Source organism: Chenopodium album, chromosome 1 (assembly GCF_948465745.1).
Source record: "Chenopodium album chromosome 1, dcCheAlbu1.1, whole genome shotgun sequence".
Classification (NCBI taxonomy): Eukaryota; Viridiplantae; Streptophyta; class Magnoliopsida; order Caryophyllales; family Amaranthaceae; genus Chenopodium; species Chenopodium album.
Genome location: NC_137834.1, coordinates 6,600,671 through 6,621,437, shown reverse-complemented (window position 1 = coordinate 6,621,437; position 20,767 = coordinate 6,600,671). Strand labels below are relative to the sequence as shown.

General features: G+C 33.9%; 1 protein-coding gene across 2 annotated transcripts; it reads left to right on the top strand.

Moving 5' to 3' along the window:
* Positions 1 to 12,306: 12,306 nt before the first annotated feature.
* On the top strand, positions 12,307 to 14,879 carry LOC145640918 (isocitrate dehydrogenase [NAD] regulatory subunit 1, mitochondrial-like). Of its 2 annotated transcripts, none has more exons than XM_081692217.1 (3): positions 12,307 to 12,355; positions 12,634 to 12,977; positions 14,746 to 14,879. In XM_081692217.1, exons 1-3 carry the CDS (start codon positions 12,346 to 12,348, stop codon positions 14,836 to 14,838), a joined length of 447 nt encoding a protein of 148 aa, XP_081548343.1. In that variant the 5' UTR covers positions 12,307 to 12,345; the 3' UTR covers positions 14,839 to 14,879. The 2 variants fall into 2 exon arrangements, with proteins under 2 accessions (XP_081548343.1, XP_081548302.1); XM_081692176.1 differs by lacking the exon at positions 14,746 to 14,879 and adding an exon at positions 14,334 to 14,735.
* Positions 14,880 to 20,767: the final 5,888 nt, after the last annotated feature.

The following is a 20,767-nucleotide window of genomic DNA, read 5'->3' as shown; positions in this document are numbered from 1 at the left end:
CTATTGATATTTTGTTAATTGAGTGACAACATATATGGATCATAATCATAGAGTGGTAGATGAAATCCATCAAAGATCGGTATGTATCATATATGGCATAAAATACGAGTACCTAATTGTAAATCGCTCAGTGGTTATTTATAAACACTTTGTCCCTTAATTAATATAGCGACTTTAATTCCCTTGACTATATCATATTGGTCATAATACGTAGTATATTAATATCTGTCTTGGCAAAATATTTGCCCAAAATCTACATTTTGGATAATGAATAGGATTCTTCTTATATTTGCAAATTGCAAGTATTGCAAACATGAAAAGCACATCAGTTTGGACAGCCACTTCAGAAAGTTTTGTCAAGTTGACATTATATAAAGAAATAAGTACTTTGCATCAAATATTAATTCAAGCCCAAAAGGTCACTTTTCAATTTTAATATGTATATACTGTACATGATTACCTTATCAAAATTTATTTAAAATTAAATACCTGATTAACATCAAATTAGGCATGGGGTTCATAGGAATGTTTGTACCTCCATCTCTATACTCGCTCCATCATCAATAGGTTATTATAAAATTCATAATCATTTGGATGCAAAACTTAAACAAATCTTATTCCACAACTATTTGGGCATCCGGCCCACACCTACTTAACACACATCTTACTCGTCCAAGATCCACCTCACATTCCCTAATTAAATTTTAATCTTGATAAAATAATACTACTATCATATAAGTAAAAATGTAGAATAGTACAATATAGTTGGATGTCCTCTTGGCTATTACTTGATTATTAATATTTCCTTAAAAAGGTTATTTGATTATTGCTTGATTTCACCTTTCATATTCCACTATAACGATGTAGGTTTTTTATGCAATTTAGGGTATGTTCTCATACGATTATTTTCAGTTCAGTTCAGCTCAGCTCTAAAAAGTTCCGTTTAGTTCAGCTCCTAATTTCCTTCTCTTATAAAATATTCATCTCAGTTCAGCTCCTAAATTTCCTTCTCTTATAAAATATTCATTTCAGTTCAGCTCCTAATTTCCTTCTCTTATAAAATATTCAGTTTAGTTGAGTTCAGTTTAGCTCTAATAAGTTCAATTCAGTTCAGTTTAGCTCTGCTCAGCTCATTTCAGTCAATGAGAACAGACTCTTACTATAATTTCTCTTTTTTTCATGTTATTATCAACCTCTCAGGTTTCTAAATTTTCAAATAATAATAAAAAATAAAATAAAATAAAGATTTTCATATGAATATATTAAGTATATATTTAAATTCTACTGTGATTCTTCCAAGACCATTTTTGCTTGCTCGTTATCAAAGTGTATTTCTTCTTAGTGTTAGAGACTTACCCTTTTTTTTTTTTTTTTTTTTTTTTTTTTTGACGGGAGAGACTTAACCTTTATTTCACTTATTATTATTGTAAGAAAAATAAGAAGTGTGTTTCATTAGAGCATGATTTGTCTCACCACAAACGAAACTATGCAAATCCAGTATATCATCAGTTTGCTTGAATTGGTTTCCAAAATGATATATAATCACTAAATAAATGTCCACAAAGATGAAGTAGAGTGCACTTCTAGGAAGAGATAGATGAATGGAATAATTAGTTAGCTAATAAACATGATTAATCAATTAATTTTTGGAAATGTCTTGTATGATCAAAATTGGAAAAGGCATCCATGTACCTTTCAAAACCATGCTGATCATTTCTTATAGCAATAGTAAAGTTAAAATTCGACTAAATAAATTAAGAAGAAATTAAAGAGGTTAACAACGAATCTTGTAAACTGATTATACCATAATACCAATTCATTTAATTAACATGGAGTAGGTTTTATGTGCATACATTTTTTTTGATATTCAACTTTCACAAGTTTGGTGTAAAAATGAAAACTAGAAGTGTAAATTGTAATTACACCCAATTTCAATTAGGTTCTTTCTATTGCTAGAAAAATGGTCAATATTTATTTATTTTTTTAAAAAAAAAAACAAATAAACAAAAATATAAGACGATCACAATATTATTAACAATTTAAACAAACTCAAATTACACACATAAAGTTGTAAACTCAACAACAATCAATCATAGCTTACATTTCTTTTTAACAAGTAAAAACACAAACAACAAATTTTACACATCACAAACAAAGATGCACACATAATAACTAACATACAAGAAGATGAAAACATACAAAACATTTAAATTGAAATAGCCCAAAAATGCCATTATATTGACTTGCCGGCTTGCTTGGTTTTTCATCACTTATCTCTTAACCTTAGCTTTCCTCACAAAATCTTACGTACGTATTCTTCCTCTTCCTCATCATCTAATCGCTTTCCATCATAGATGCCAAGAGACAAATGTTGAAAGAACAAACAAACTGTGGATTTTCGACAAAAGTCGAGTCATCCTCATATGATCAAGAGCCATGAGCATCATACTCTTCCCAAATCGTAAGCACAACCATATCTATTAGTTCCAATATCATTAGTATATAGGAACTAATAGATTATTGGTGAAATTTTTATATAGGAAGTTTATAAGCCATGCTTCTTAAGTTTTTATTTCTTATATAGGAATAATTATAGTGGAGGGTGTAACATATATATATAAATAAATATTATGTACTATATATAATTATATGATATGATTGTGGGAGTTGAGAATCATAACTGAACAAGATGATGACTCTTACCAGCAGTTTTCCTTTTGGCTTTATAGATTTCAATATGAAAAAGGTTGAATGAGGAAGTATGAGTCATTTTCTTACACTTTTGACGTGTATAATCTTATTTTTTTAGTGACAATATTGACCCTTAATGCATCTTTTGGACAATAATAATGTTGCTAGGTTTGTTTTCTTCTTGGTCCACTAATTGTGTGTATTTGTTGCATTACTTAATTATAAAATTACAATTACGTGGTTGTGGTTTAAAATAAAGAGGCCATAACAATATGCGAATGAAAACGATTTAAATATTGTAATTTAAATAAGAAACTGTTATACTAATAAGCAATAAAACAGAATTAACTTATCTCTTGATGCGTGAACCAAACTGACAATAGTCGCGTCGTGGAGAACCACTGACCTAAAAGACGATTCCGCGCTACCTTCCGGTGCAGTAGACAGATGCGGTCGCCCTCTAGGATAAGCACGGCGCCGGAGTTTATGTGCACTCACAAACCCGACTGGAACTCAGAATACTTGCCCAGAAAACAGAACGAGGAGAACATGTGTTTAGATAATTTTAGAGAAGAGAGAAGACTGATTGTGTTGTGTGTTTAGACTGAGAAAACCACCGAGTATTTATAGGCTGAAGAGGAAAAACGGGAAGCATAAAAGGTGGGAAGAATCTGGCCAAGAAAATGACCAGATTAATTTGGTCAGTCAACAACCGAGGCAAGAAACAAAGAATTAATCAGTCAACTACAATCAAGGAATTAATGACTAAATTAATTCCGTAATCCCAACAGTCAAAAAAGAATAATCCCAACAGACAAAAAGGAATATTCTGTTTAACAAAGAAAGGGAAATAAAATTTCTCCAAAAAGATAACAAGGACCCACGCCCGCGCATCGCATTCCCCAAGTCCCGAGGCCCGAGCCCGACCCGACCCGACCCGGCCAGGCCCGACTCGGCTCGGCAGTGTGTGGAGTAACACACACCTCCAACTCACTCAACTAAGTAGTGATAAAGCACTACAATTTAAAAACAAGGAAACACCTCACTCCCCAATCAATCACTACAAAAAAAAAATCAATATAGCATCAACTAAAATTTGTTGCTATTCACCAAAAATCCGTTGCCAACTCTATTTAGCAACGGGTTGGAAACAAAATTTTTTTGTTGCTAAAAGGCTTGTTGCCATGGAATTTTGGAAACCAGTTGCAAAGCAATTTGTTGCAATATTGCATCAATTTAAATATAGTTTCCATGATTGTTGCTGTTTTTGGTGCATTCGTTGCCAACTTTGGCAACAGATTACCATTGGTTGTTGCTAAAATTAGCAACAAATTATTAATGTCAGTTTCTAAAATAGCAACAAATTATTAATGTTGGTTCCTAAAAATAGCAACAAATTATTAAAGTTGGTTCATAAAAATAGCTACAAATCATTAATATTGGTTGCTATCAATACTACAAGACAAAAACTCAATCCCTATTAGCAATTCGGTTCAACCCGATCTCAGCCTTTACCAATCTGAAATCTCACGCAGGTTAGGTCAACTCGGCTCGACTTTGTATGTAAGACTCTTTGAATCCCCAGTCTCAAGAATCGCATTTGGTAGGAGTCGAACTTGCGACCTCAAATTTAGATGGTGAATCTCTTACCAACTATACCAAGTACTATTTGTTTACTTCTATGCATATAATTTATAATAAGTGAACAAAATATTAGAGACGAAATTGAAAAATTTGTCTCCAAATTAGGGACAAAATCAAAAATCCGTCTCTAAATTAGAGACGAAATTCAAATCCGTCTCTATTTGATGTCATTTTAGCAACAAATAATTTTATACATTACAGCAAAAAGTGGCTTACATATAAATTAACAACAATATATAACACAACTCGTTTCCAATGACAACAAACAAAATAATGCGTTATCAATTAGCAACAATAATTTAGAAGACTTGCTTCTAATGGAAACAATTCAAAAATTCATTGTATTTGTTTGTTTCTAAATCAATACAAATAAAATATTTGTTGTCATAGTTTGTTACTATTTGGCAACAAGAGAAAAATATGATGCCGTCTAGTAACAACTAGTAAGACAATTTGTTTTAAAAAGCAACAAATCATAAATATGTAGCCATTGTTTATTAAAAACTAAAGCATAAAATGTCGCTTTTAATTAGGCCATGAAAAAATTTAGATTCATTGCTATTTAGCAACATTTTAAAAATCTGTTGCCAAACTTAGTTGCTGAAAAGCTTTTATTTTTGTAGTGAATGTGGGACTTTTTCTCCTCAATTGTTTTTTTCTCTCACTTTGTTTTTCCCCAACACTCTTGTTTTTATATCAAGAACTTCCAACAGAAACTTTATCAACTAAGGGTCTGTTCACTTCAACTTAATTTCAGTTTAGTTCTGTTCAGTTTAGTTCAGCTCTTAATTTTCTTCACTCATAAAATATTCATTTTAGCTCAGTTTAGCTCCAATCAGTTCAGTTCAGTTCAGTAAATGTAAACATGCCCTAATTTTGTTTATACTGATTGTTTGTTTACTAGACTCGGATTCAGATTGTGTAGGCTAGCTAGCTAGGAGAAGAGAGGGAGAAGGGAGTTTGTGAAGTGGTGTAGAAAAGTTGTGTAGTGTAGACACCCATTTGTGTCTCCCCAAAACCAAACCCAGTGATGAGTACTTTTCACGTCAAATCATAATCGAATGAAACGAAAGTGTGGAAAGGTCTAGTGTTGCGGAAAGTTTTATTTCTTTTCTTTTCTTTTCTCTCTGTTTTTGAAAACTTTATTTTGAGAAAACAGCCAATCCAGTTTGGTTGGTCCATGATATGGGTCCAATAGTGGTGTAGTTGGATGGGGTTTGCAAAGACCTTTCCAACGATATATTATAAGCCCAATTCCGATGAATATTGAGGAAGTTATGGCCAATTTACTAAACTGGGCCCGGTTTGAGTTTTAAGTACGGCCCAATGATCTAGGGGAGGGCCTAATATGATTTATCATTCCTAATGTAATTAGGAATGGTTTTGGTCTTCTAGAACATTCTAGAAGGTTTTATCGTTCTTAATTCAGTTAGGACTCTTCAGAGTTTTAATTAGATCAAATAGCATTTTCGACTGAAATTATATTATTTTATCTTCCAGTACGGGAAATTTATCAGATTTTCGAAAACACGTTGAATTCCGAATTGGCGTCCAACCCCAGGCCTTGGCGCCTGGAACCAGGATTGGCGCCAGACGCCAGCATTGGCACCTGGCGCTAGCCACTGGTCCTGGCGCCAATGAGCCAGGGCTGGCGCCAAGTTAGTTTTGTGATCTTCAGACTCTGTTTTGATAAATTATCTTTTTTGGATGATTTTCTCTATAAATATCGTATCGAAAACTCCGTTTTCAATCATCAAGAGACACCAATTCTCTTTATTCTCTTTATTCATCAACATTCATCAACAATCATCAATTACCATTCATTAATTCTCTCTTCATTCATCAAGCTTTCATAAATTCTTTAGCATTCTTTCTTTCTACTTTGCTTTTTAATACAAAATTCTGCATTCATTAGATCTAGAAACACCTAGCCATATTCGAAGTTGCCTTCGCCCTAGACGTGAAAGGTTTAATTTCTGAGGGTTTGGTCCCAAATCTCTCTTTCAATTATTTAATTTAATTGTTTTGTTTATTATTTTCCTTGAAGTTACTAACGTGTGTATTTTGTAATTAGAAAGAGGTACGAGGCATCCAAGTAAGTACTTTATTGATTTTAATTGATTTATGATGTAGATATCATGCTTAGATTGTTGTTTTGATTCCTAGTATTATGTCTAGGGTATCTTTAATATTAAATATGATTGCTACGATGCTTCCTATATTCTTCCTAATATTAATTCATGTTAGTATCATGTTAGGGTTAAAGATTTGATTTTTATTGTTTAGTGACATGCTAGGGTTTGTTATTAATCTTGTTAGTATCATGCCTAGGATCTTGCTATGCTTTAACATGATTATGATTATTATGATTATGATTATAATTGTTATTATTATTATTATTATAATTATTATTCATGATATTGATTATTTATTTATTATGTTGCTTGATGCATATTGTTATTGCTTGATCACCTTTATTGCATGTTAAAGGGAATTGGTATTTGCAATCACGCTTAATAAGATAATTAATAATCTTGTTAGGTTAATTGTGATTATAATTTCAAGTGATCGCCAATAATAGTCTATTTGTGCATTATATTCAACCAACATAGATAAACAGGTTTAGGGTTAATCCTATTGATTGTATGTTAGTCAGAAAGCGCACATGAATACGAGTAGAATAAAGTAGAGGCCTATTATTAGGGCAGGTTCAATCTCTTTTAGGTTGGATTTGTACCATCATCCCCGAACCCTTATTTGGTTCATGACCTTATGGAGTTGACGATCTCTTGGATCGTTAAGGGGTGTAACCTTCACCTCGTGAACGGTTTACAAGTTCCTTAAAAACTTGTTGGCGACTCTTTTGCTCTATCTTCTTTCCCTTTTGGACGCCACCGTACTTTAGTGTATGATCACAATGGGGTTCAAGCTAGTGGGATTTTAAAGGCTTGAAACTATTCCCTACATGTAGCCATATCAAATTGTGCAGTAGTCCTCTTGATTTCATGTGTTCCCAATTCACAATAATCAATAGTGTTTATTGAGATTTCTTCAAAAAAAAAAAAAAAAAAATAGTGTTTATTGAGAATTATTTAATTCATATTATGTAGTACATGTATAAATAAAACATAAGATGGAAAGATTAAATTCACACAAAATCATTACATGTACTATTAACGATTTAACATATATACATGCATCATTTTGATCCTGGTACTATTTATATGTGGCTACATTATATTACTAAGGAAAATTTGTCAAAAATAAGCCAACCTTTACATGATTAGCTCAAAATAAATCAACCTTTTGATTAACTAAAAATAAGTCAACCTTTATAGGGTATCTTCTCAAAATAAGTCATGACCTGTTGAATTTTGGAATTACCGGTTGTTTGGGTTAATTATGCCACATGTCATTATGTAATTGGTCCTTTTATATAAAAAAATTTGATTAACATTTAATTTTGATTAGTTATGTCAAAAAAAACTTTTTGTTCAGTTAACAATAATATCAATAAAAATAAACTAAAAAAAATTTCAGCCACCTACCCACTGCCAGCCTCACTCCCCAGCATCTCCCTCGTCACCGGTCGCTGCACGGCGGTCAACCCCCTTCCCTGGCCCACGCGACCAACCCCTCTCCCTTCCCCCACCCACAAACACACCTATCCCTCCCAGCCTCTCATTCCCCTTTCCCCTTACCCAAACCCAAACCCCGACACCTACTCTTCTTTCGCTCTGCAGTTCACCAGAAATTCGCCGCACAAAATGTCAGGGGGTCAACTCACGGTAGGGGAAGCGAGAAAGGGGAAAGAGGAAAGGGAGGCTGGGAGGGATAGATAGGTGTTTGGGTTTGGGTGGGGTGTTGACATGGATGGGGAAAGGGAGGGGATACAAGCACCATGCCGGCAGACATTGGTAGAGGGGAGCTGGTGGAGATGGGGTTGCTGAGATTTTTTATTTTATTTTTTTAATTATCGTAATTATAATTAACATTTAATAAAATAATAAGTTATTTTAATTAAAGAATGACTTGTTTAATAGGTTTTAGGTCATTGGACCTATTAAAAGAAAATACCTCTGAAAGTCGACTTATTTTGAATTAATTGAAAAGTTGACTTATTTTGAGTTAATCATGTAAAGGTTGGCTTATTCTTGACAAATTTTCCTATTACTAATGTATTTAAATGTCATTTGTAATATAATTGAGTTAATTCAGTGTTTATATTCAAAACAACAATTTTTTTCACAACTTTTCTTACATATATAATTAATTTAGTTATAAAAAGTTGTAGTTGTACATATATATGAGCAAGTGTGAAGCTTAAAATAATGCATGCATTGCTAAGAAGTTTGGTCACGGAGTATTATTTAAGATAATGGTGATTATTACTGATATCTAATATATTCTTGAGGGGTATAATAGACATTATACTTCAATTGAGATATAGGAGTTGACAAACAAGATGTGCTTTATGGCTTTCGTGGCTAACTTTATGATTGAGTGGATCGTCTTTTGCTAAGGTGTACCTCAGTATAAGTGGATCCACTAATTAATGCTTCCTCTTGTATTTTGCAAGCTGGCTCGGCGGCTTGGCTATAAGCTAGCTAGCCGGTTCGATCGGACCAATCACGAGCTTTCGATTTCTAACAATCCTACGTGGCATCACTCTCATAATGACAAATAATCATTTTTCAAGCCAAGATTTAGAGTTGCATTAGCCGAGCCTAGGATAAGTTGATGATGAAACCCTTCAATATTCAATTATGAGTATGATGGTGTCATTATCCACTATGCACCTCGAACAATACGTGTTGCTTCGGCATCTCTTTGATTGACTAGGTAATACGCTTTAAATTATTTTCTTACCTTTTTTTCATGCTAAGGAAACTCGATCCTTACTTTTGAATGTGTTATTTTTGGAAAATAGTTTCTTGACAAATAAGTTATGGACATTTGTTATAAATGAAAACTATGATTTTTTTTAAAAATGATGAATAACTTTAAATTGATAAAAAGAGGAAAAAAGATTATAGAGTATGTGATCAACTTTACTCATACGTTTAGGATTACGTTCATTTTAATATTTCACAAATCACCCACCAAAATTTAAGAGCTTGACTGCTTGAGCAGCTAGCTTGAACTTGAACCACAAAAAATCCCAAAAAAATAAATTGAATTAAGTTATTTTAGAAGTATGTCAATATAAAATTTACGAAGTATATGAACTCCTTGTGTTGAGCAATATATCATCCTAGCTAATGGCTTGTGTAAAATGAATACCTATACGTAATTAGACAAGGAAATATAATAACATCAATCTAATCTAACATCTTGAACTTTATTTTATTTAATTATTGTTATTTTTTTTAATAAGAACGACATAAGTAATAAATATTCATAAAGAAATTGAGATTACTTATTTAAGAAATGGTTTTTTTTTTTTTTTTTGGAAAGATTATGAAATGGTATTAAGGGCTTGTTCTGATTTACTGAGTTGAACTGAAATAAATTGTTTATAAGAGAAAGAATTAGGAACTGAACTGATTGGAGCTAAACTGAACTGAAATTAAGCTAAATAAAACAGGTCCTAAATGGTGAAACTTGTCAAAATGGTACTACCATGTTTCTTTTTTAGGAATTTTTTTTTTAGTTGACACGACATTTCTTTTTGAGGTAAGTTTTTTACCTTGCATTTACAAGCTACCTCACTTGTTTTTTCATTCTCTCTCACTCTCTCTCCTCTTCTTAATATATGTGTCTAAATCAAACACGTCAACTAAATAGAAACGGAGCAAGTACTTAATAAATAATACAAACACTTTGTGTGGAAATCAACAAATTCACATGTCCCACCTTAATTTTATTATTATTATTAGGAAAAATTGGCTAAAACAGTACAAACTGTTGCTTGGGTACGATCAATAGCACGAACTTTAGCGGCAGTAAATAACATAAACTATTTCTTGTGCCGGAGATTCTACCGGATTCCAACCACTTTTTTAGGAATAAAATTACAGTATAATTTAACCCCCTCTGCCTTCTGACATGACTATAAAGTTGATAGTGTTTAAAAAAAAAAAACAAAAAAAAAAAAACAGTAAACTTGGTTATTTGTTCTACTATATTATTATACTACTATAAAATTCGTATGAAATTGGTGATGATGATATGAAGACTATAATCATTGACTAAGTCCAAGGTAGAAGGCAAAATTGTCAACCATTGTTTCCGTTACTTAGTAACTAGATGAAGCCCGTGCAATGCACGGTTCGTTTGAATTTTTTTTAAATAATTTTTTATATATATATATTTATGTGCTAAAATTTGTTATATATTTAGATTAAATTTCTAATATCAAAAGATAATATTTTATATTTAATTCATTTATTTTGGAAAATCTCATTAACTAATTTTGCTTACGTGTCATTTATATTATTTAATTCTAAAAGAAATTAATAATCTCGTATTTAATTGGCTACCACTAAAATTTATTATCCTACATGGCGCGCTGAAAAAAATTAAATCTTACATGGCTCTCTAAAAACTCGGGAAAAAACTCTCCTTTATATATATATATATATATATTAGATTAAGAAGTATTAGGGTTTTATATACTCCCTCCGTCCCCGAAAGAACGACCCATTTGGGTTGATTTTGCGGGTATTAAGAAACTCAATTTGCAAGTACAAATGTATGAGAAAACACAAGTCAACAATAATTTGCAATTAATACCTAGAGAGATGGCAGTATGGCACAAAGATCAGAAAAAATACAAGGGTAAAATAGGGAGAATGAGCTACATGACAAAAATATTTGAGGATATATTGGTAATTTTGTGATTTTAATAGATGTTGGGAAAAACAAATGAGTCATTCTTTTTGGGAATAAAATTAGGCTAAATGGGTCGTTTTTTCGGGGATGGAGGGAGTAATTAATTTGGATTGAGTTATGGGTAAATTTTGGGTTTGAGGTTATTAATTTTAACTAATAACTATAAATTGGGAATTAATTTAATTAATTTTTATTGATTTTAAGGGGTAAATTTGGGGTTTTGTGTAATTAATATTGATTGATTTAGGGGTAAATTTGGTGTTTGCTAAATTATGATTGATGTAGGCAAGAATTCAATTAGGAATTTTTATTTTTGAGACTACATGTATGCAAAAAATGTGAAATTTTGTTTGCAAAAAGCAAGTGATCACTAGTGGAAAAAATCTTATTTGTAACAAGCTATTCGTAACGGGCATATGATTTCCCGTTACAATTACATCATTTGTAACGGACAAATTCAATGTCCGTTACGAATAACTAACTAGTCGTAACCAACAAATTTTGCCCGTTACGAATAACCAACTAGTCGTAACCAACAAGTCTTGCCCGTTACGAATAACCAACTAGTCGTAACCAACAAATTTTGGTCGTTACGAATAACCAACTAGTCGTAACCAACCAGTCTTGCCCGTTACGAATAGGTTTCAAAGTAAACCCTAACTTTTAATTTCCCCTTTCTCACTCTCTCTCTCAAAATATTATTTCCCCTTTCTCTCTCTAATGTTGAAGTAGCTGGGTCGTCGTCCTCAGATCCCTCAACTCCATTGAAGCAGCTTGGTTATCACCTCAAGCTCCGTTTTTTCTCTCTATTGAGAATCGAGGATGTCAGGCGTATCGTTGCAGTGCGGAGATTGTGGAGCTCTTCTAAAATCTGTAGAAGAAGCTCAACAACATGCGGAGCTCACTTCTCACTCCAATTTCTCTAAATCTACTGAGCCTGTTCTTAATCTCGTCTGCTCTTCCTGCGACAAACCCTACCGCTCCAAAACTGTAATCTCCTCTCTCTTTTCCATTGTTCATATTCAATTTGAAATTAGGGTTTTTTTATTTGCTGAATTTGATTTATCAGGAGAGTGATTTCAAAGCAAACCCTAACTTTTAATTTCCCCTTCTTCTTGTTCCCCTTCTTAGGGTTTTCGATTTTTGGAGCTCAGCTTTTCTTCAAGTTTTTCCGCCATGGGAAGAAGTAAGATCTTCATTTATGCGTTATTTTTTCTGGATTAGTGTTTCGATTGTACTATCAGTTGTCAATTTTGTTTTTGTATGTTCAATCGATTGTGTGAATTCAGTTTCTTCATCGAATTGGGGTTAATAGTCGAATTTTGCTATTTTTTCCTGCTAGTTTTTGCTTGATTTTTTTGTGTTGATATGATCATTTTGAGTGATTATTTGCTATGAAGTCTGTAACTTTTCCTATTTTTGTTTCGATTTGATCAATTTCTTTTTTTTTTGTTACGGGCACAGTCGAACAAGTTATGGATGCAATGCACGTGCCAATCGTGTTCGACAAGTACGAGGTTCATGGTGATATGAAGAAGATTCGTGAAGGTGTTCTTGAATCAATTCGAGAGAATAAGGTTTGTATCAAAGGTGGGTTGATGACACCTATCGGTGGTGGGGTTAGTTCGTTGAATGTTCATCTGAGAAAGGAGCTTGATCTTTACGCTTCATTAGTTCATTGTTTTAATGTCAAAGGTATTCAAACTAGACATGATAATGTTGATATTGTTGTTATTAGAGAGAATTCCGGAGGAGAGTATGCTGGTTTAGAGCATGAGGTTGTTCATGGTGTTGTTGAGAGTCTCAAGGTAAAAATGGATTATTTTTGTTTAATTACTGTTCTTATTATTATTTTAATTTAATGTGTGGAATTATTGTTAGTTTATCAGATTAATATTCTTTTTTATGCATAATTTTATGATAAGTGTATTATAATACTTTCACATAGATAGATAATTTACAATTCTGTAGTGACTAATGGTATCTTGGAAATGATATGTATGCCCGTCAATGATTTATGGTCTGACTTTTGACTATTTTTGAAGGTATGCTATGGATATATAGATGCTAATACGTCTATTAGGAGGAAGAAGGATCATATTCTTTTTATTACTTTTTATTTAGGGATATTAGACCGAATTTCTTTTGTTTTCTTTATTATCTTTGTAACATTTCTATGTCCTATCGTGGCTTTGAGGTTCTGAAACTAGTTTCTGTTTTGTTGGTAAACCAACTACATGGTGCAATGATAACCATCTTGTGTTGTCAGTGTAAGATAGCTAGTATGTACTATCAACCATAGAAACCCCCCTGTCCCCAATTCATAATGTATTTTTTTGAAAGAAACCGTCCAACTGAAAGCACTTGAAATCTAATAGGTGTTGACTGTTAAATGAGGGGAGTGTCGGACGGTTAATGTGGTTTTCTTCTAGTATTCTTTGCAAATCTCCTTGTTCTGTTCCATCATTGGAGTTGTACTACCCTCAAGCTTACCTTAATACTTCTACAATGTCATTACTTGAGCCATTCATTATGTTACGAGTACAGCATGGCTCTTATTCGACCCATTACTGACAATGCAATGAGTATGCTACTGTTGTTTAATTTTTCCTTGATGCTAACTAGGGCTTGTATATATGTCTAGATTTAATGATTATGAGATTTCAATCTGGTTTTTAATGACCTAAAGGCTAAAGCCAAAAGCTTTACCTAAATGAATGTATTCACCTATCTAAGTCTGGAGTATGTGGCCGTTAATGTGACAATTGTGGTAGCTAAAAAGCAATTTGGTTTACATCAAACTATTCTTCTAGATCTCTACATCAATTTGGTTTATGCTGGCCTCTTTTTATATTATCTCTTGCTATCTTTGTATGTGCTTCTAAATGTCTGCAGATCTATCTCATCTTTGCAATGTGAAGTCATTTGTATTGCCCTGTAAGGGCTGTCAGGGAAAAAAAAAATAAGAACTCATTTCTTTTGCAATTGACATTATGCTACTAAAAGTTCTGTTTGAAACGCAAAGCCATTGTGTTGTTGATAGTTGGCTTTTTTTTTCCTCTACGTTCTAGAAGATTGAGTTTAATGTCTGTTTTTAAAATCTCTGTATAGTTATTGCCTTTATCTAATTGTCTAAAAGATTAAAGCTAATTCTATTGTACTAGGTGATGACAAAGTTCTGCTCTGAACACGTTGCAAAGTATGCATTTGAATATGCTTACTTGAACAACAGAAAGAAAGTGATTGATGTGCATAAAGCCAACATCATGAAACTTGCAGACAGGCTTTTCTTAGAATCTTGCCGGGAGATGGCAGTACAGTACCCTACCATTGAGTATAATGAGATCATTGTGGACAACTGCTGCATGCAGCTTGTGTCAAAGCCTGAGCAATTTGATGTGATGGTATATATCCTAATTCCTATTTCTTCTCTTCCTCATGACTATATCCTTTAATATCATGTAAAATACTCTGACTACTCATATAGTCATATTCTCATATGCTTTTGTGAAAATAGACAGTGGCAATCTGATAATACATTTTCTGATGAGGTCTGTTGTGTTTTACATTTGAAAGGTTACGCCAAACTTATATGGTAATCTTGTGTCTAATGTTGCTGCTGGTATTGCTGGAGGAACTGGGGTCATGCCAGGAAGTATTGTCCTTTAACCTTTGCAACCTCACTCTTTTTCAGTTTCCTTTTGTTCATTAAATTTACGTGTCATAAGAACTCTTAGCTTTAAGATATCCCTGAGTTCTGCATCCTAAGCTATGTATGTTCTTGATAGCTTCTAAATACTTTTATGTTGGCATCTTGGAAAAAAAGTGCAATTCAAGATTGAGTTTTACACTCTAACGGTTCTCACACAAGGGAAAAGATATAGGCTAGAACGAACAAGGCTTTTATTTAGTTATTTATTTTAATTATATATTTTATACTTATAAAGTTGTTATATTGAAGCTTAAAACTGGTAAATCTCTCTTTCATTTTTTTTTTAATCTATTTAGTTTGTTGACTCTATGCTGGTAGGAATAGCTGAATCTGTGACGTACCCTTTCTTACGGTGACAAGTAAACTTAGCCAGACTTGAGCAATATTTGGGACCTTGATCATTAGTAGTGGGCTCATTGTTGAAGCACATGAGCACCTAGTTTATGTATCAGGAGGTTGAAATTGAAACAATGTTGAATAAAAATTAGTTCTGTCAGTGGGTGGGATTGAAGGCTGATGCTCTTTATGGATGTCATGAAGTTGTTGCTCAGTTACTTTTAATATATACACGTATAATGTATGGTATTAAGGCTTTGATTAATTGATAAGAGTGTATAATGTTGTTTTGTTCCTAATGGCCAAAGTTGGAACATTAACACTCTTTTGTAAATTGAGTATACACTATACTAGAGTTTTATATGGATTTTAAACGATAATATACTTGTGAAGGTGATGAGAATATTTATCAAGATGCCTTCTTTAGTTCTTTACATGGGCTGTGACCAGATAATTTTTATGTGGTGTTATGTAGAAGTCTTTCTCTCACTAGGTGAAAAAAGGCATTTGGCAGCGGTTCAAACCCGGTCTAAGGCACCGGTTTGAACCGCTGCCTATGTGAGGGGTGCCAAAAACCAAGTTTTTGGCACCGGTTCGAAACCGGTGCCATAGGGTGGAATAGGCACCGGTTAACCGGTGCCATAGGGTGAAATAGGCACCGGTTAACCGGTGCCTAAAACTGCTCTCCCGCCAATTTTTTTTTGGGTGGTAGATATTTTAGGCACCGGTTGCTGCCTAACCGGTGCCTATTCACTAAATTTTTTTTTTTGTTTTTTTTTTTCCAATTTTCGTGCAATAATATTTTTAAAAAAAAAACCTGTTTCCAGCAATAATAATAACCTGTAATTCCAGCAATTATATTAAATATAATGATTAATAATTAATAATATTATTATTATAATAACTAATAATAATAATATTATTAATTATTACAATAAGATACAAAAAAAATATTAAAAACAAGAATTCAATTATATATATAGATATAAATATTCCCAAACGCAATACAAAAAAAAAAAAATGTTGCTTACATATACAAATAATAGTAAGTACATATATAATGAATAATAAGTTATATAGTTCAAAAGTTAACATAAATAATTTACAATTACAATGCCATTTACATGTTGAAGGTGATAAAAGACGCCAACATGTCACGAACTTCATTAAGCTCCTTGATTGTCAACGGACCATCCTTTTGGACCTTGCAAAACTTGAAATACAAAAACATTATTTTAAAAATAATTAATTAGGCAAAACAATATGTATTTTATCAAATATTACCTATATGACTTCTATATAGCTCATTTCCTACATTACTTATCAAATGAACTATTTCTTTCTCATAACATGTCAATGTTGGGTAGTTGTATGTGTGTAAGCCCTAAAATTGTATAGAAGAGCATTTTATTAAGGTTTATGACGCTTTTTACTCAAAATGGCCCGAATATGGCCTATATGACTTTACTTTGCCCATTTCCTACATTTCTTATTAAATGAACTTTATTTATCTCATAACATGTCAATATTATCTAGTTATAGGTGTATAAGGAAAGAAATCACATCAAAAGAGCAAATTAACACAAAATGGCCCTAATATAGCCCATATGACTTCTATTCAGCCCATTTTCTACCTTTCTTGTGAAATAACCTTTTTGTTTCTCATAACATGCCATTGTTGGGTAATATTAGGTGTCTAAGGCGTGAAATCACATCAATATAGCATCTCAATAAGTTTTAGGACTTACCTCATCAAGCTGTTGAGTGTCCGTACAATGAGTCACAATGTCAAGCATGAATCTCATCACATACAAAGCACAATCAAGTCCATTCTCTTGTTGTGCGCACTAGCATATGACAAACAAATCACATCAGTGAAACATGCAAAGGAAATGAGCAAAGTATTTACTAACATAGATTTTCAAGATAATCACAATATCATGTAAATTACCAACGGTGTCTTCCATGTTGGACCCTTTGGAGCACGACAATGTAGCTTCTTCATAACACTGTAGTAAAAAAAAGTACATTCAAATTTGATTAGTCGTATGATTACTAAATTAGTTATTATTAGCAATAATCATCACTAGGTTGCTATATATATTTACTTTTGTAATATAGACTTCACGAGCCACTTCTCCGATGATCGAGCTGAATCAAGGTGATAAATTGTGTTAGTGGAATTACAAATCACCATGAGGCTCCAATGATCCCTACATAAGTTCACAATAGACAAGGTAATTAATATTTAGGAGTCAACATATAATGAGGCCAAATCGATTGAATTTGACATGGTTAGACTTACTCTCTATAACATGGGGCGAATATGAACTTGTCTCCCGCACGCGCTGATTCCCTTATACTCTGTTCAACATAGTACAACACATCATGGGGGGTTTCCTATGATTCTAGTAGTGGATAACTGCTCGGGGCATAACCACCCAACTTTACAAGGAGAATCAGTGTCAGTTAAGTGCTCCTGTAGTGCTCTGCGTGCATGAACATTGAATAATTTATCAGATGTAGGATAATCACCATCAATTTGAATAACTTGAAAAAAGTATAGATTATGCGGGCATTGAAGTACCTCATGAATGTTTGAATGAGGGAAATGTTAAGCTTTGAACCACGTAGAAATTCCTTCACATCTTCTTTGCTGATCCATGCAATTGCATCCTCATCATAGTGGAACATTGCCTTAGGAAGTGCAACTTCCATGGGATCGACCAAATGACAAGCACGGTTGTGAAGAAAGGTCATGTCAGCAGAGAGCGATTGAAGAACAATGTCTTCAACAAGTGGAGTAGGTGGCATGGGTGAACCTTTCGAAGAGTGCAACTTCGACGCTTGTTCACTCTTGGACCGTTGTTCACTTAGCTTCTTCTTAGGTTGATCAATTCTTTTAGGCTTCTCCACCCTCTTTCTCTTTGAAGTTTTGCTTCCATTCGAAATCTGAAATAGTTTGAGAAATAATAAGTTTCAACTCACAATCGCTTATACATATGTAATTATGATATGGTTTGAGAATGTATAAGTTTATTAGTTGAGAAATGAAGAAAATAGGCAAGTGAGTAGTCATTTCGGCTCAAATGACCTTGATTTTGATGAATTGGACCCAAAACCTTAGAACTTAGTGATTTTAATGTAATTTCAAATGACAAACACTTATAAATATGTGATTATGAGTTGTTTTGAGATGCAAAGAGTTTATAAGTTGAGAAATGAATAAAATAAGCAAGTAAGTAGCCATTTCGGCTCGAATTGGCTTTATTTTGATGAAATGTGGCAAAAAAATTAGAACTTTGCTTCTTTTATGCAATTTCAACTCACAATCACTTATACATATGTAATTATGATATGGTTTGAGAATGTATAAGTTTATTAGTTGAGAAATGAAGAAAATAGGCAAGTGAGTAGCCATTTCGGCTCAAAGTGGCTTTATTTTGATGAATTGGACCCAAAAACTTAGAACTTGGCAATTTTTATGTAATTTCAAATGACAAACACTTATAAATATGTGATTATGAGTTGTTTTGAGATCCGAGGAGTTTATAAGTTGAGAAATGAAGAAAATAAGCAAGTAAGTAGCCATTTCGGCTCGAATTGGTTTATTTCGATGAAATGCGCCAAAAAAATTAGAACTTTGCTTCTTTTATGCAATTTCATTTCACAATCACTTATACATATGTAATTATGATATGGTTTGAGAATGTATAAGTTTATTAGTTGAGAAATGAATAAAATAGGCAAGTGAGTAGCCATTTCGGCTCAAAGTGGCTTTATTTTGATGAATTGGACCCAAAACCCTAGAAATTAGCGATTTTAATGTAATTTCAAATGACAAACACTTATAAATATTTGATTATGAGTTGTTTTGAGATTCAAGGAGTTTATAAGTTGAGAAATGAAGAAAATAGGCAAGTAAGTAGCCATTTCGGCTCGAATTGGCTTTATTTTGATGAAATGCGCCAAAAAAATTAGAAATTTGCTTCTTTTATGCAATTTCAACTCACAATCACTTATACATATGTAATTATGATATGGTTTGAGAATGTATAAGTTTATTAGTTGAGAAATGAATAAAATAGGCAAGTGAGTAGCCATTTGGCTCGAATGACCTTGATTTTGATGAAATGATGAAAATTGCTTAAATTTTTTTTTTTAAAAAAATATGCAACTTCCGCCGCACCGGGACACCCGAGGGAGCCGCCCCCGCTGCCGGAACAGCGAAGGCAGCCCGCGCCGAGGCCACAGCAGCCCCGACAGGTGGCTGCCAAGGCTGTAGCAGCCACGGCAGGTAACTGCCAGTCTGCTGCAGCCTGGGCAGCAGCCTGCCTGGGCTGCTGCTGCCTCGACAGGTGGCTGCTATGGCTGTAGCAGCACAGGCAGGTGCTGCCGAGGCTGCAGCAGCCATGGCAACCGCCTGTCGAGGCTGCAGCAGTCTGGCAGCCACCTGCCGTGGCTGCTACAGCCTTGGCAGCCACCTGTCGGGGCTGTTGTGGCCTCAGCGCGGGCTGCCTTCGCTGTTCCGGCAGCGGGGGCGGCTCCTTCGGGTGTCCTGGGGCGGCGGAACTTGCATATTTTAAAAAAAAAAAAATTTGAGCCATTTGAAATCAACTTGGAGGACCTTGCATATTGTAAAAAAAAAAAAAAAAAAAATATTTGGCGGTTTTATTTTAAGAGTGTCTAACGGTTTAACACTGACAAAAATTGAGAACTAAATAATTTACCTCCTTATTAATCAACTTCACCCATGCACGTGGCCAATCAACGAAGCTACCTACAGCTTGCCAAAGCGTTGTTATCTCAACCTCCTCTATCGGTACGGGTAGTGGGATGTCTTCGAACCCCGCAACCACTGAATCGATCCCAACCGAGTAATGATGTGGCCCCGCCGTAGAACCCGTCGTCGGTTAGGCACTACCATACGCCACCAAACTCAACGCGGTACTATTTGCATGCCCCGGGGCTAGAAGTGCACACCGGGTGTCTTCCTACACAAGTATATATATAAAAAGAAGATAGTTAAATAGGACTTTTACAACAGCATAGATAATATAACAAAATTCATTAAGGTAGAGGGTTACAAATCACCTGTAACTCTGGAAATTCATGCGGTGTTGGATTTTCAAGCTCCCTCGAGTCCGCATGTGTAGGAGTAGGAACCTGCAACAGTACATCAATCATTGCACCTCAAATCTCAATTAACTCAGTATTTTAAAACTTTTAATAACCCAATTGATTTTACCTCAGGTGGCACATCTTCACCACGTATCTCATCTCCTCCATGTCTATCACCTTCTCCTTGTCCTTTTGGTTCAGAACATGAGTCGACCGGGGTACTCGTGAGGAACGGTAAAGTCGGTAAGTTCATCAGCTTCGCCCAAGCAATGGTCTAGGTGCAGTATCCTCTTCCACGGTTCCATCGAAAGCCTTTTTCTGCCTACGGTACGGGTGATCACGCCTAAGGAACCTTCGAGTCCGTAGGTAGACATATTTGTGAGAATGAGTCAGGTATACGCTTGATGTGTCATCAATACATATGGGGCA